The following is a 17,340-nucleotide window of genomic DNA, read 5'->3' as shown; positions in this document are numbered from 1 at the left end:
TGGAAATCACTGAAGTAGACTCCGGTACTTCAGTAATCTCCACTAGCTTACAGGTCCCATGCTGAGTGGCTAGTATAATGTATTGTCAATACAGGATGCCGGCCGCCTGGCATGGGCACCATTCAGAAAATGCATTGTATTTTCTAAATTTATTCTGATTGGATGAGCTGCAGAGTATGATGTCAGCACCCATTTCCCCCATGTCCAATCAGAGAATGCTTTGCATCAATTCAGAAATAGCATGATCTGATTGGTATCTGTGCCAAGTGGGCGCCCTCCTGTACTTACAATGCATCAGGCTGATTTCCAGCTTCCAGGAGCACTGGCTAGAATTATATATTATTATTATACAGTATTTATAAAGCGCCAACAGTTTGTTCAGCGCTGTACATTATAATGGGAGACAATACACGAGACAGTACAGTAACAATACGATTCAATACACGAGGGGTTCGTGCATAGCTTCATCTGTCCAAGCTGGACCAATGTAACTATGTAAAAATATACCATGCCTTGAATTCTTTAATTTGTAATGTTTTATTTTCTAATGTAAAATAATATTAAAGCAACAGAAATCAGGTAGGAAAATAAAAAAGGGGGGGGGGGCTCTGAGTCTGTCCCACCTACTGCAGGGTGACGCAAACAGAAGGGGGCTATGATTCTGTATCTCCTCTGGTGGGGTGATACAGACAGAAGGGGCTATGAGACTGTCCTCCTCCTGCAGGGTGATACAGACAGAAGGGGCTATGAGACTGTCCTCCTCCTGCAGGGTGATACAGACAGAAGGGGGCTATGAGTCTGTCCTCCTCCTGGAGGGTGATACAGACAGAAGGGGGCTATGAGTCTGTCCTCCTCCTGCAGGGTGATACAGACAGAAGGGGGCTATGAGTCTGTCCTCCTCCTGCAGGGTGATACAGACAGAAGGGGGCTATGAGTCTGTCCTCCTCCTGCAGGGCGATACAGACAGAAGGGGGCTATGAGTCTGTCCTCCTCCTGCAGGGTGTTACAGACAGAAGGGGGCTATGAGTCTGTCCTCCTCCTGCAGGGTGATACAGACAGAAGGGGGCTATGAGTCTGTCCTCCTCCTGCAGAGTGATACAGACAGAAGGGGGCTATGAGTCTGTCCTCCTCCTGCAGGGTGATACAGACAGAAGGGGGCTATGAGTCTGTCCTCCTCCTGCAGGGTGATACAGACAGAAGGGGGCTATGAGTCTGTATCTTCTCTGGTAGGGTGATACAGACAGAAGGGGGCTATGAGTCTGTATCTCCTCTGGTAGGGTGATACAAAGCTATAAAGGTAGAATACAATGACATACCCTGTAATCATATGTGGCATCTGGGTTCTCATCACATGCAATGACTTCTGGAGCCATCCAGTACGGAGTTCCAATAAAAGTGTTTCTTCTGCCTACAGTGCGATCCAGCTGCGCGCTGACTCCAAAATCAACTAAAACGTGATAAAAAGAGAAGGTGAGATTCCAATTGTGCAATATATAGAGAAGGGACAATTCTAACTAAAAATATTCAAGTGGCAAAAGAGAATATTTCAGTTGCTTTTTGGCTCCCAAGAAATTCTTAGTAGGGAATGCACCCCTGAATGCTATTCACTGTCGCCACTGCCAGTCCACACTACTCATTTTGCCATCATCTAAGAGAAGCACCTCCAGTTCTTTTCCCCTCTTTAGTTCTGGCCAGCCCTGTACCCCCAACATCACAAACATTCAGCAGCACATTTGTCTTCTATTTCTCTTCTGGGAACAACTAAAAATGTATGATTTTCTCATCACTTTCAGTCAAGGGTCATCAGAATAATTACATAATGGGGGCAGAAAGAAATACAAAATAAACAAAGGTTCTAACTGTTCCCTTTTAATTACCATATTTTTCGCTCCATAAGACGCACTTTTTTCCCCCCAAAAAAGGGGGGGGGGAATGTCAGTGCGTCTTATGGAGCGAATGTAAAGCGGCCGGTCCGGTATTTCTGCCGCCACCATGTCAGAATACCAGGCCGGCCGCTCAGCTGTTCTCTCCTGCAGGGCCTTACCTATTCCTCGCTCCAGCGCTGCACAGTCTTCCCGCGGCGGCTTCTGTGACAGCCGGGTGCCCACTGCGCATGCGCAAGAAGCGCTGCGCTTTGTGAATGGTCCGGTGTCTTCTGGGACACATGACAGGTCCCAGAAGGCTCCGGGCCAGTCACAAAGCGCAGCGCTTCTCGCGCATGCGCAGTGGGCACCTGGCTGTCACAGAAGCCGCAGCGGGAAGAAGAAGGACAACTCCGCGGAAGTAGGAGCGGGTACCTGTCAAATTCAGGTACCCGTTCCCCCTCCCTCCCCAATGGTCCGCAGTCTCTGGTAATCTCCTGTACTGTCTGCAGTCTCTGGTCATTCCCTGTACTATGTCCGCAGTCTCTGGTCATCTCCTGTACTGTGTCCGCAGTCTCTGGTCATCTCCTGTACTATGTCCGCAGTCTCTGGTCATCTCCTGTACTATGTCCTCAGTCTCTGGTCATTCCCTGTACTGTGTCCGCAGTCTCTGGTCATCTCCTGTACTATGTCCGCAGTCTCTGGTCATCTCCTGTACTATGTCCACTGTCTCTGGTCATCTCCTGTACTATGTCCACTGTCTCTGGTCATCTCCTGTACTATGTCCGCAGTCTCTGGTCATCTCCTGTACTGTGTCCACAGTCTCTGGTCATCTCCTGTACTGTGTCCGCAGTCTCTGGTCATCTCCTGTACTGTGTCCGCAGTCTCTGGTCATCTCCTGTACTGTGTCCGCAGTCTCTGGTCATCTCCTGTACTGTGTCCGCAGTCTCTGGTCATCTCCTGTACTGTGTCCGCAGTCTCTGGTCATCTCCTGTACTGTGTCTGCAGTCTCTGGTCATCCCTGTACTGTGTCCGCAGTCTCTGGTCATCTCCTGTACTGTGTCCGCAGTCTCTGGTCATCTCCTGTACTATGTCCGCAGTCTCTGGTCATCTCATGTACTGTGTCCGCAGTCTCTGGTCATCTCCTGTACTATGTCCGCAGTCTCTGGTCATCTCCTGTACTATGTCCACAGTCTCTGGTCATCCCCTGTACTGTGTCCGCAGTCTCTGGTCATCTCCTGTACTGTGTCCGCAGTCTCTGGTCATCTCCTGTACTGTGTCTGCAGTCCATTGGTTCAGAATATTTTTTTTCTTGTTTTTCTCCTCTAAAACCTAGGCGCGTCTTATGGAGCGAAAAATACGGTAACCTTGGAGATAAAAAAAACAAATTAAAAAAAAAAAAAATCTGTATCTCCAACCTGCGTCTACAATGCCATAATTGCAGCATTAACAGTATCCTTCACTGGAAACACCTGAGCTTAGTAGTTTGAAAGGGATGTCTAAATTTTCCTGGCTATGTAGGGGTTGATTTACTAAAACTGGAGAGTGCAAAATCTGGTGCAGCTGTGCATAGAAACCAACCAGCTTCTAGACTGTGTTGTCAAAGTTTCATTGAACAAGCTGAAGTTAGAAGCTGGCTGGCTACCATGCAGAGCTGCACCAGGTTTTGCACTCCCAGTGTTTGTAAATCAGCTCCATAGTGTGGATGTGATGATCAGAAGTGCGCACATTTTGGGCCATGTAGTGTATTAGAGAAATTGTTTGTATGTATATATGAACTTACCCAATTTAACTTCAGCGTTCTCGGTCAGGAGGACGTTCTGACCCTTAATATCTCGATGAATGACCTTGTGAGCGTGAAGGTGAGACAGACCCTGAAGACAGCAAAGAAAGAATACGATTCACTTTTAGCACATATAATTTGTGTTGCTTATTAGACCTGGGTGATGTCCCGCATGAAGCATGCATGAAAATAAAAAACCTTCAGCCATTACAACCACTTCAACCACTAGCCTACAGGGCACTTATACCCCATTCCTGTCCAGGCCAATTTCCAGCTTTCAGCGCTGTCACACTTTGAATGACAATTGCGCGGTCATGCAACATTGTACCCATATGAAACTTTTATCATTTTTTTTGAGACAGATAGAGCTTTATTTTGGTGGTATTTAATCAACCCTGGATTTTCGATTTTTTCTTAAACAAACCAAAAGCCACTGAAAATTAAAAAAAAAAAAAAAAGTTTTTTCTTAGTTTTTGTTATAAAATTTTGTAAATAAGTGATTTTTCTCCTTCACTGATGTGCGCTAATGAGGCTGCAGTGATGGGCACTGATAGGCTGCACTGATGGACACTGATAGGGGGCACTGATGAGGAGGCACTGGTAGGTGGCACTAATGGGCATTGACAGGCATCACTGATGGGCACTGAAAGGCAGCACTCACATATGGCACTGATAGGCGGCACTGTTAGGTGGCACTGACTGGCACTGTTAGGCAGCACTGACGGGTACTGATAGGCAGCACTGATTGGCATTTATAGGTGGCACTGACTGGCACTGATAGGGGACACTGAAAGGCAGCTCAGATGGGCACTGATGTGTGGCTTTGATGTGGCACTGGCAGGTGGCATGGATGAGCACTGACAGGTGGCACTGCTGGGGCTACACTGATACCAATGCCCTGATGATGAGGGTAGATGTCGCCTCCGAGGAATGCCGATTACCGGCTCTCCTCTCCTCTGTCAGCGTGACAGCTCGTGAGGAGAGAAATGCCGATAACTGGCATTTCCCTGTTTACATGTGATCAGCTGTGATTGAACACATCATAAAAAACAGTGCAGCGCTCTAAGAAATTAAATAATAATAAATCAATAGCATAAATAAAATTAGTATATTAATAGTGCCAAAACACATATAAAAAATTAGTGCCAAACCATGATAGAGAAATAAAAATAAGGTGCCAGACCATAACCATATAAATGGTGTGTACACAATTAATACTAATAAATCACACTCCAAAAATACCATCCAATATAAGAAAACTTAGCAGTGCTCACATAGTGCCACAAAAAAATGAACATGAATAAATGCATCCAAAGCAAATGTCCTTTTAGTAAAAAATGACATAAATCTTAGCAGTGCTCACATAGTGCCACAAAAAAAAATATACATAAATAGATGCATCCAGACCAATGTCCTTTTAGTGCAAAATGACATAAATCATGCGACGTGCAATAGTGATATTGAATGCAACACGTGACTGTGCCAAACTCCTCCTCGTTAGCGGCTAAATTGCCTCCTCACCTCCTCCTACTGACCCCTAGGGGCCAACAGGCTTGCAGGATCACCCTGGATCCTTAATAGATCATAGCCAGCAGCTTCCTTCCTTCCCTGGATCTCCTTAGAGGGGCTCCTATTTCCCCTATTCAGTCAGGGCGGTCCTGAAGAGTAATAGCTCACAATCCAGTGAGCCACAAAAAAAAGCCTCTAAGTGCAGTATTCGATTAACTTGGTTTTATTTTAAAGAGTAAAAAAGGTTTCACTCACATTACAGACAATCTCCCTCCTCACTGATGTGTGGGTGTACTGCATGTGGCTGGGACCTCTTGGGTGTAGCAAAATGGCGTCTCCCGCCGGAAATGCGTCACCACGCACCGGAACTACGAACTCGCGTACTAAAAGGACATTGGTCTGGATGCATCTATTTATGTATATTTTTTTTTTGTGGCACTATGTGAGCACTGCTAAGATTTATGTCATTTTTCACTAAAAGGACATTTGCTTTGGATGCGTTTATTCATGTTCATTTTTTTGTGGCACTATGTGAGCACTGCTAAGTTTTCTTATATTGGATGGTATTTTTGGAGTGTGATTTATTAGTATTAATTGTGTACACACCATTTATATGGTTATGGTCTGGCACCTTATTTTTATTTCTCTATCATGGTTTGGCACTAATTTTTTATATGTGTTTTGGCACTATTAATATACTAATTTTATTTATGCTATTGATTTATTATTTAATTTCTTAGAGCGCTGCACTGTTTTTTATGATTTATTGACACTGTGGATTGATATCAGTTTTGAGTGCTGGCAGCTAGTCAATAGGTTGAATACTTTCACTCTCATAGCGCAGGAGGACCTTGAATTATATTGTGATTGAACACAGCTGATCACATGACTGAGCCGACATCTTCGTCTCTTTCTGTTGATAGGTGATCCGCTGTGTCCGATTGCTGCCGCGCTCCCGGAGCCGCGCATGCCTGGTTAGAATGGGAGGACATCATATGACGTCCTCCCAGAACCACCTTGCGCCCGTCATTGTACTATATGGCGGGCAGGAGGTGGTTAAATAGTAATGCGTTATTTTAAGCATTTCAATTAAGAATTTAAAAAATGACATACTAGAAACGCACCGAAATATCGGTGGCCAAAATGTATTGGCCAAAAATAGTGTTATCAGCATTTTGTCGATAGGCAAAAAGGTGCCGATAATGTCCGCCAAAAACGTACAATTTTACCACATTTAAGGTGCGTTTTTCATAGGTCATGTGACTGGACCAAAAAAAAAAAAAAGCATCAAAACGCAACACGTGGTCTGGTTCACACCAATGAAGTTTGCATTTTGTCCCTTTTGCAGTGTGTTTTGCGTTTTTGCACGCACATTTTTTTTTGCCAAATATGCACTAAAAATGCAGCAAGCAGGATTTTTAACACCGCAAGGGAACCGCAGCGGACCAGTGTGAAGACACTGAACACATTTTTCTTTTTTTTTTCTTTTTTTGGGGGGGGGGGGGGGGGGGTTTTGCAAAAGCGCTGCAAAAACTGCCCAGTGTGAAAGCAGCCTATTAGCCGAAAGATTCTTAAAACAAATTCATATTCATTGAAATTCATGATGTTAATTAAAAAGTCACAACACAGCGGCACAGATTGGGGCCGTAAATGTTCGCTGAGCTGTGCATGCGTGACCAACAGGGTCTCTTTTATCATAAATATACTGTCTGCCAGCAATTTAAAAAAAAAAAAACAAAACAAAAAAAAAAAGCTGCTTTTTTCATTTTGGGGACATAATACGGCACACATTAGCTGTGTGTAATGGCGTGTATCCCAACACCTGCAGGCTACCGCTTCTGCTAAATATCTTCCCTGCCTCCTCACATCTGCAGGCTAGTGTCCAGCGTGGTGACAGTTAACTGCAGCCACAGCTACTATGGAAAGTTGTGCCATCTGCCTGCCCTTATGCCATCCCTTCCATTGACAAAAGCTCATATTACTACACCCCTACAATGCACGGCAATCTGCGAATGGGTAGTGGCATCCTGTCACCTTTCCATTTACATTACAAATTTGATTTTAAACCCAGTGATGTCATCACTAGGTCTATGTTCTTCTCTATGCAATGCAGGCAAATCATGGCTGATGGGAGAGGCCAGCAGAATGCTTTATATTGCTTTCTGAAAACACCCTGCCTCAGCCCTCCTCTCAAGGGCTCTTAGACGTGAGGTGAGCAGTGCGTGGGCTCTAAGGAGGAGTTATGCACATATCAAAATGCCTTGATGGGTGGATATCAGTCTGGAAGAGTGGGTGTTCCTAGGTAGGTTATATTTGCATACAAACTGCTCGGGACAATGCCCACATATGATGCTGAGTGCCCGTGATTCAGAAAACTGAAATCTAATAAAAGCCAGGGACAGCTTATAATGCCCACTGTGAGAAGCCCACTGTGAGAAGCTCACAGTGTGCAGGGAAATCAGAGTAAGCCATTTCATTCTATTAGAGAAGCCTGTGCAAGACTGAAGGGAAGCCTGGAGGTCAGATTCAATAAAGGAAAATAAAGCCTGAAAAAGGAAACCAACGCAGCCGTTACATGTAAAGGCTGGTAAGCTGCTATATACATTTCCATTTTGGATTTAGATATACGTCAACATCTGCTTGACAGAAAAAAAAAAAGAAATCATCGATCAGTTTGCTAATATAGTAGACCTAGAGGCAATGTTTGTTTAATCACCTCCCGTCTGGCTGTTGTATATAAACGGCCGGACGGTGGCAGTGCAGGGGCGGGTGGCTGTTTATAAACGGTCTCCCCACCCCCTGCTTGTGCGTGCTCCCTGGGAGCGCGCAGCACCACGGTCCAGTGCCCGCTGTGTCCTCCGTGGAACACTGATCGTCGGACGGGACCTCTGTGCGAGGTCCCGATCATGTGATCACTGATTAGCCAATCAGTGATCACATGCAGAGTAGTAAGCAAGATGTCACTTCTGACATCATTGCTTACTACCTGTGAAATCTGTGAATGATCACAGAGGTCACATGGTACAGGGCTATTCACAACAGCCTTGTACCATGTGACAAGCTGTGACCAATCACAGCTCACACAGTAGTTCTCAATGGCTGCAAGAATGCAGCTTGAGAGAAGGAGAAATGGTTGCTTTTACAGCCTTCATCACCCCTCACAAGTAGTACAGTGTCACCATGGTGACACTGTACTGCTAGGGTGACAGTATGTAAAAAAAAAAAAAAACAAAAAAAAAAAAACACATAAAAAAATGTAAAAAAAAGTTTAAAAATTATACTTTTTGGTTATAAACTAATTTTGGTTATTTTTTTTTTTTTTTACTTAAAAGATAACGGAATAAATTTTGGCCAAGATTTATGATGAAATATTATTTATTTGCAAAATATTTTTAAGAAAAACACCTTTTTTTCAAAGTTTTTGGACTTTTTTATTTACATAGCAAAATAAAAATCCCAGTGGTGAATAAATACCACCAAAATAAAGCTTTGTCTGTCTCAAAAAAGTACAAAAAAATTCATATGGGTGCATGAACGTGCAATTGTCATTCAAGTGTGACAGCGCTGAAAGCTGAAAATTGGCCTGGACAGGAAGGGGGTAAAAGTGTCCGGACTGGAAGGGGGTGAAAGTGTCCGGACTGGAAGGGGGTAAAAGTGTCCGGACTGGAAGGGGGGTGAAAGTGTCCGGACTGGAAGGGGGGGAAAGTGTCCGGACTGGAAGGGGGGGAAAGTGTCCGGACTGGAAGGGGGTGACAGTGTCCGGACTGGAAGGGGGTGAAAGTGTCCGGACTGGAAGGGGGTGAAAGTGTCCGGACATGAAGTGGTTTATAAAATTGGAAATGTTCTACTTTGAAAAAAAAAAAAAGAAAAAAGTTGGATAAAAAACAAAAACCAAATAAAAAATAATTTGGACAGTAACAGCAGAACACCACAGGACAGCTTTACCCGCAAGATTTCCCGGCAGATGTACGCAATGCAGTCTTCCTTTAAGGAGTTCCCCTTCGTGTTCTTCACCAGATCGGTGACCGATCCCGCACCACAGAACTCCATGACCAGCTGTGGGGAGAGACACACAGAATGTAACCACGGCATTCATCACTTCTATAAAGCACTCTAAATTTGGGTAAAACGTTATATGGCTTTTCTTTTTTGTTTCTCTTATACCTATGGGGGGGACAAAGTCACAGAACATAAAAGTATAACTAGAACTTCATCACACAAATATATAATGTGCCGGGTATATCATGTCAGTAAAACCATTCGCCTGATCCTGTAAATACTTCATACTTACTATTACCCAGTTGGGGACACTGGACATGCTACACAAGAACAAAAAACAAAGTGCTAGTAAAGGCTAACATACCAATGTTCCCTGCCCCCTCCTCCTCCTACCGATCCAGCATGTCCTGCATAAAAACAGGTCTGTGTACCTTTTTAAAATCTGGTCTTGTGACCCTGCAGCTCTGTGGATAAGGAGCGCTTGATATCAGATGTGCATTCCCAGAGCCGTGACATCATCCACAGGCTCCAATTGTCCCTTCATTGTCTCCTAGATTGTAAGCTCCCAGGATCAGGGCCCTCCTAACCCGCTTGTATTGAACTGTATTGTTGCTGTATTGTCTCCCGTTATATTGTAAAGTGCTGAGCAAACTGTTGGTGCTATATAACTCCTGTATAATAATAATATATAAATCCTGTATAATAATAATAATATATATAAATCCTGTATAATAATAATAATATATAAATCCTGTATAATAATAATATATAAATCCTGTATAATAATAATAATAATAATATAAATCCTGTATAATAATAATATATGAATCCTGTATAATAATAATAATAATAATATATGAATCCTGTATAATAATAATAATAATAATATATAAATCCTGTATAATAATAATAATATATGAATCCTGTATAATAATAATAATAATAATATATGAATCCTGTATAATAATAATAATATATAAATCCTGTATAATAATAATATATGAATCCTGTATAATAATAATATATAAATCCTGTATAATAATAATATATGAATCCTGTATAATAATAATAATAATATATAAATCCTGTATAATAATAATAATAATATATAAATCCTGTATATTAATAATATATAAATCCTGTATAATAATAATATATAAATCCTGTATAATAATAATAATATATAAATCCTATATAATAATATATAAATTCTGTAGAATAATATGTAAATCATGTATAATAATAATAATAATAATAATATATAAATCCTGTATAATAATAATATATAAATCCTGTATAATAATAATATATAAATTTTGTATAATAATAATATATAAATTTTGTATAATAATATATAAATTCTGTATAATAATATATAAATCCTGTATAATAATAATATATAAATCCTGTATAATAATAATAATATATAAATCCTGTATAATAATAATAATATATAAATCCTGTATAATAATAATATATAAATCCTGTATAATAAAAATAATAATAATAATATATAAATCCTGTATAATAATAATATAGAAATCCTGTATAATAATAATATATAAATCCTGTATAATAATAATAATATATAAATCCTGTATAATAATAATATATAAATCCTGTATAATAATTGTCGGCGCTCTCTCCTCTCCCCCGCTACAGCTGCTCACTGACGCAGGGGAGCCTCAACTGTGGGATCATGTGACCAAACCGGACCATATTAAAAAAGGTAAGTACACAGATCTCTTATATACAGTGTGCGCTGGAGAGGTAGGTGGAGGGCGGAGGGAATGATTTTAAGAATAGTTATTGATAGCCTCATCTTGCACTTCAATCCAAGGACACAAGGCCTGTGTAGCATGCCCTGTCCTTATGACCGGCTGCCGCCCTTTCCCTCCGCCTGCTTGCTGGCAATCTCTGGTCTGGCAAAGTGTAATGTACAATACTCTGACTTTGTGAACCTGCTTGATGAGCAACACAGTCTGCTGGATGCAGAAGAACAATGCAGAATTGTGGCTTTTTTGTTAGGCCAGGGATCAATAAATGGCAGACCATGGTCCAGGCCCAGACCAGTATAACAGTCCTGTCCAGACCACAGCCATGTCACTTATTAGCTGGCTGTTCTCTCCCAGGTTTCCTGCCCAGCTGTCGCCGTCATCCTCACAGCAGAGCAGGGGGTGGAAGGTGCTGCAGATCTGCATGGAGAGCGGGAGTCTTTTCAAACTGACAACGGGGTAATCACCCGCATGTTACCATAGTAAGTAGGGCACTTCCTGCCCTCCATTCAGATCTGTAGAACCTCTCACCCCCCAGCCTGCAGTGAGGATGACAGCGGTGGCCAGGTGGGAGACCCAGGAGAGGATAGCCAGGCAGGTAAGTGCCTGTGCCCTGCCGAAGGTAGGACTGTGCAGAGGAGGCTTCCATTGAAGTAAAGGGGACTGAAGTTAAAGAGGCACCGTGATGTAAGGGTGACTGCAGTGTAAAGGGGCACTGTGATGTAAAGGGGCAACGTGATGTTAAGGGGCAACGTGATGTTAAGGGGCAACGTGATGTTAAGGGGCAACGTGATGTTAAGGGGCAACGTGATGTTAAGGGGCAACGTGATGTTAAGGGGCAACGTGATGTTAAGGGGCAACGTGATGTTAAGGGGCAACGTGATGCTAAGGGGCAACGTGATGCTAAGGGGCAACGTGATGCTAAGGGGCACGGTGATGTTAAGGGGCACGGTGATGTTAAGGGGCACGGTGATGTTAAGGGGCACGGTGATGTTAAGGGGCACGGTGATGTTAAGGGGCACGGTGATGTTAAGGGGCACGGTGATGTTAAGGGGCAACGTGATGTTAAGGGGCAACGTGATGTTAAGGGGCAACGTGATGTTAAGGGGCAACGTGATGTTAAGGGGCAACGTGATGTTAAGGGGCAACGTGATGTTAAGGGGCAACGTGATGTTAAGGGGCAACGTGATGTTAAGGGGCAACGTGATGTTAAGGGGCAACGTGATGTTAAGGGGCAACGTGATGTTAAGGGGCAACGTGATGTTAAGGGGCAACGTGATGTTAAGGGGCAACGTGATGTTAAGGGGCAACGTGATGTTAAGGGGCACGGTGATGTTAAGGGGCACGGTGATGTTAAGGGGCACGGTGATGTTAAGGGGCACGGTGATGTAAAGGGGCACTGTGATGTAAAGGGGCACTGTGATGTAAAGGGGCACTGTGATGTAAAGGGGCACTGTGATGTAAAGGGGCACTATGATGTAAAGGGGCACTGTGATGTAAAGGGGAATGGTGATGTAAAGGGGACTGCAGCGTAAAGGGGCACTCATGTGAAGGGGACTGCAGTGTGAAGAGGAATGGTGATATAACGAGGAATGGTGATGTAAAGGGGAATGGTGATGTAAAGGGGAATGCTGATGTAAAGGGGAATGCAATTTAAAGGGGGATTGTAATGTGAAGGGGGACGGAGGGCACTGTGGGACTGCTTTAAAGGGGAGTGGAACTGTGAAGGGGATTTGTGAAGTAAAAGGGGATCTGTGGACATTGATGTAAAGAGGGGGCGATGATATGGAGGGCAGGCTGAAGACACTGATGTACAGGGGAAACTGATGAGATTCGGACCTCAGAAAAAAAATGTACTGAATGGTCCTCTGTAAATTCTAATTCCAGGACCCTGGTTTAGACTTAAATCCCAATGACAGGGATTTGTGAATCTAGATAAACAAACCTTTTTCCCCCAAAATCTATTTTCATTGCACCACTTTTTCACTTTCCTTTGACTAGGCAACCTTCCATTAGAAACCAAAGGAAATGTTTGCAGTGAAGCAGGGTAGCGAGTTCTGGCAGCACAGAGTGGTAAAGGTAAATGGAAAGGAAAGTATTCAGTTGCTTCTTTTACATCTGTTTTATATATGTACTTTTTCTTTCTTTTTTTTATAAAGTTGGGATTACTTTAAACCAGCCTGTAGCCTGTATATGAGCTCACCCATAGTTGGTCGTCATTCCCTGGAGGGCTCTTTTTGATGAAGGCTCCATAATACGTTGCGATGTTTCGATGATGGGAGTACTTCTTCAACATGTTAATCTCCTGCTTGATCTCCTCTTCTTCATCCTAATCATAAAATCACAGGAGAAAGAACAGACAGAAGTGACTCCATCGTGTCTCCTCACCCTAATTTTTATCTGAGGGGATAAAAATAAAAACTTTCTAAGCTGCCTGGTGCCCCAAGTGTGGTATTCCCACTAATTCAAAACATACAGTGGGGCAAAAAAGTATTTAGTCAGCCACCAATTGTGCAAGTTCTCCCACTTAAAAAGATGAGAGAGGCCTGTAATTGGCATCATAGGTAGACCTCAACTACGACTGATCCATGTACAGGACAGAATGAATGGGGCCATGTATCGTGAGATTTTGAGTGCAAGCCTCCATCCATCAGCAAGGGCATTGAAGAGGAAACGTGGCTGGGTCTTCCAACATGACAATGATCCCAAACATACCGCCCGGGCAACGAAGGAGTGGCTTTGTAAGAAGCATTTCAAGGTCCTGGAGTGGCCTAGCCAGTCTCCAGATCTCAACCCCATAGAAAACCTTTGGAGGGAGTTGAAAGTCCGTGTTGCCCAGCGACAGCCCCAAAACATCACTGCTCTAGAGGAGATCTGCATGGAGGATGGGCCAACATACCAGCAACAGTGTGTGCCAACCTTGTGAAGACTTCCAGGAAACGTTTGATAGAAATAACTCTTTATTACGCAGAACCTTCTTGCCTCATGCTTGGTGGAATGGAAGAGTCAAGTAAATGCCAGTACAAAAAGTACTTACCAAAAGATGATTTACGTGAACAGAGCATGCCCAGGGAAATTTCAAAGAACCTGTGTTAGGTGCATGTTAAAAGCCTATTATGTAAGCTTTCATAACTGGTGGTTGATCCCATCACCACAACATTTACATAAAGCTCAGATCCTGTAGCTGGATTATAGGTGCATCTACTCAGATATTCTACCTACCTGTGACACTCCTAATGTTGGTAGGTGGGGAATTTGCTCCTATTTCCCAGTGTAGACCCTACAAACGGCACATGATGCTCCTACTCCTTAGGCTTAGGCCTACAGGTGAAACTCGAAAAATGAGAATATGGTGCAAAAGTTCATTTATTTCAGTGCAGCAACTTAAAAGGTGAAACTAATATATGAGATAGACTCATTCCATGCAAAGCAAGATAGTTCAAGCCGTGATTTGTCATCATTGTGATGATTATGGCTTACAGCTCATGAAAACCCCAAATCCACAATCTCAGAAAATGAGAATATTGTGAAAAGGTGGAATATTCTCGGCTCAAAGTGTCCCACTCTAATCAGCTCATTCAGCCATAACACCTGCAAAGGGTTCCTGAGCCTTTAAATGGTCTCTCAGTCTGGTTCAGTAGGAATCACAATCATGGGAAAGACTGCTGACCTGACACCATCATTGACACCCTCCATAAGGAGGGAAAGCCTCAAAAGGTAATTGCAAAAGAAGTTGGATGTTCCCAAAGTGCTGTATCAAAGCACATTAATAGAAAGTTATGTGGAAGGGAAAAGTGTGGAAGAAAAAGTTGCACAAGCAGCAGGGATGACCGCAGCCTGGAGAGGATTGCCAGGAAAAGGCCATTCAAAAGTGTTGGGGACTTTCACAAGGAGTGGACTGAGGCTGGAGTCAGTGCATCAAGAGCCACCACACACAGAAGGATCCTGGACATGGGCTTCAAATGTCGATTCCTCTTGTCAAGCCGCTCCTTAACAACAAACAACGTCAGAAGCGTCTTACCTGGGCTAAAGAAAAACAGACCTGGTCTGTTGCTCAGTGGTCCAAAGTCCTCTTTTCTGATGAGAGCAACTTTTGCATCTCATTTGGAAACCAAGGACCCCAAGTATGGAGGAAGAATGGAGAGGACCAAGGACCCCGAGTATGGAGGAAGAATGGAGAGGCCCAAGGACCCCGAGTATGGAGGAAGAATGGAGAAACCCAAGGACCCCGAGTATGGAGGAAGAATAGAGAGGCCCAAGGACCCCGAGTATGGAGGAAGAATGGAGAGGCCCAAGGACCCCGAGTATTGAGGAAGAATGGAGAGGCACAAGGACCCCGAGTATGGAGGAAGAATGGAGAGGCCCAAGGACCCAGAGTATGGAGGAAGAATGGAGAGGCCCAAGGACCCGGAGTATGGAGGAAGAATGGAGAGGCCCAAGGACCCCGAGTATGGAGGAAGAATGGAGAGGCCCAAGGACCCCGAGTATGGAGGAAGAATGGAGAGGCCCAAGGACCCCGAGTATGGAGGAAGAATGGAGAGGCCCAAGGACCCCGAGTATGGAGGAAGAATGGAGAGGCCCAAGGACCCCGAATATGGAGGAAGAATGGAGAGGCCCAAGGACCCCGAGTATGGAGGAAGAATGGAGAGGCCCAAGGACCCCGAGTATGGAGGAAGAATGCAGAGGCACACACTGCAAGATGCTTGAAGTCCAGTGTGAAGTTTCCACAGTCTGTGTTGATTTGGGGAGCCATGTCATCTGCTGGTGTTGGTCCTCTGTGCTTCATTAAGTCCAGGGTCAACGCAGCCGACTACCAGGAGATTTTGGAGCACTTCATGCTTCCTTCCGCAGACGAGCTTTATGGGGATGCTGACTTCATTTTCCAGCAGGACTTGGCTCCGCCCACACTGCCAAAAGCACCAAAACCTGGTTCAATGACCGTGGGATTACTGTGCTTGATTGGCAAGCAAACTCACCTGACCTGAACCCATAGAGAATCTATGGGGCATTGCCAAGAGAAAGATGAGAGACATGAGACCGAACAATGCAGAAGAGCTGAAGGCCGCTATTGAAGCATCCTGGTCTTCCATAACACCTCAGCAGTGCCACAGGCTGATAGCTTCCATGCCACACCGCATTGAGGCAGTAATTGCTGCAAAAGGGGCCCAAACCAAGTACTGAGTACATATGCATGCTTCTACTTTTCAGAGGTCCGATATTGTTCTATGTACAATCCTTGTTTTATTGATTGCATGGAATATTCTCATTTTCTGAGATTTCAGAGGTCCGATATTGTTCTATGTACAATCCTTGTTTTATTGATTGCATGGAATATTCTCATTTTCTGAGATTGTGGATTTGGGGTTTTCATGAGCTGTAAGCCATAATCATCACAATGATGACAAATCACGGCTTGAACTATCTTGCTTTGCATGTAATGAGTCTATCTCATATATTAGTTTCACCTTTTAAGTTGCTGCACTGAAATAAATGAACTTTTGCACCATATTCTAATTTTTTGAGTTTCACCTGTATTTCAGCCTGTCAAAGACTTTGGCTGTGTAACTGACTGCATGAAAATGTCAGGATTGGACGCACAGGGGGCACGTGGCCTTAGGGCTCATGTACACTGCATCTGATAAACTCACATTTAGGAGTTGTTAAGCGTTTTTTTTCAGCAGCCCCTGAACTCTCCCTAATGTTCTCCTATGTGTCCATGTACACATCGTCCTTTATAGTCGTTTTCTTGAACACACTAAAATTGCATTCAGGAGTAGATTTTACCGGCGGTTCAAACACCAAACGCGGTTATCCGTGTTTGCAAGCGTTTGCGTTTAGATGCATTTTTTGACAGGTCCATATCCAGATGCTGTCCAGAGCTTTTTTTCTTCATCAGAAATGCATGCAAAGCGTTTTCCATGTATTTAAATGGACCCGGTACACCAGCGCAGTCAGTTCCAAGTTTCGTGTGAAGGAAAAAATGGTAGAACGCGCCGCATTATGCTCATGATGGTATCCATAAGGAATACAACCAGAAAAGACAGGTCATCTCAACACACACTGCTGTCTCCATTTCTCTCAAAATGTCTGAAATAGTTAATTATTTACTATTTTTCAGTGCATTCTGGGCATTCGGGAAGGTCTCCTGAGGTTATCTTTTAAAAACGCTTCTAAATGCAAACGCTCATAAACACGGCTAATCACGCATAAACGTGGTATGCAAACGTGACTAAACTGATGTTTTTTTAATCCCTTCGTGCCGGCGCCTCCTGGCCCTTTAAGGGTTTCAGAATCCGGGAGGTGGGTCGGGGTTTACGATCATGTGACCGCCGTGACACGCCGTCACAGCGGTCACATGATCGGGAAAGGTCCAGATCAAAAGAGGAGATCGGGACCTTTCCGTAGGTACCGG

General features: G+C 43.6%; 1 protein-coding gene across 4 annotated transcripts in view; it reads right to left on the bottom strand.

Moving 5' to 3' along the window:
• MINK1 (misshapen like kinase 1) overlaps positions 1-17,340 on the bottom strand; it is a 277,145-nt gene that overhangs the window by 119,532 nt on the left and 140,273 nt on the right. For all 4 annotated transcript variants that reach the window (XM_089688956.1, XM_089688959.1, XM_089688957.1 and 1 more), the window contains exons 5-8: positions 13,132-13,257; positions 9,100-9,210; positions 3,646-3,736; positions 1,317-1,447 (exon numbers count right to left, since the gene is read on the bottom strand). In XM_089688956.1, coding sequence (XP_089545082.1) covers positions 1,317-1,447; positions 3,646-3,736; positions 9,100-9,210; positions 13,132-13,257 — 459 coding nt within the window. The remainder of the gene's footprint in view (positions 1-1,316; positions 1,448-3,645; positions 3,737-9,099; positions 9,211-13,131; positions 13,258-17,340) is intronic.

Source organism: Staurois parvus, unplaced genomic scaffold, assembly GCF_062004578.1.
Source record: "Staurois parvus isolate SC_StPar_1 unplaced genomic scaffold, SC_StPar_1.0 ptg000463l, whole genome shotgun sequence".
Lineage (NCBI taxonomy): Eukaryota > Metazoa > Chordata > Amphibia > Anura > Ranidae > Staurois > Staurois parvus.
This window is presented reverse-complemented; position numbering and strand designations above follow the sequence as displayed.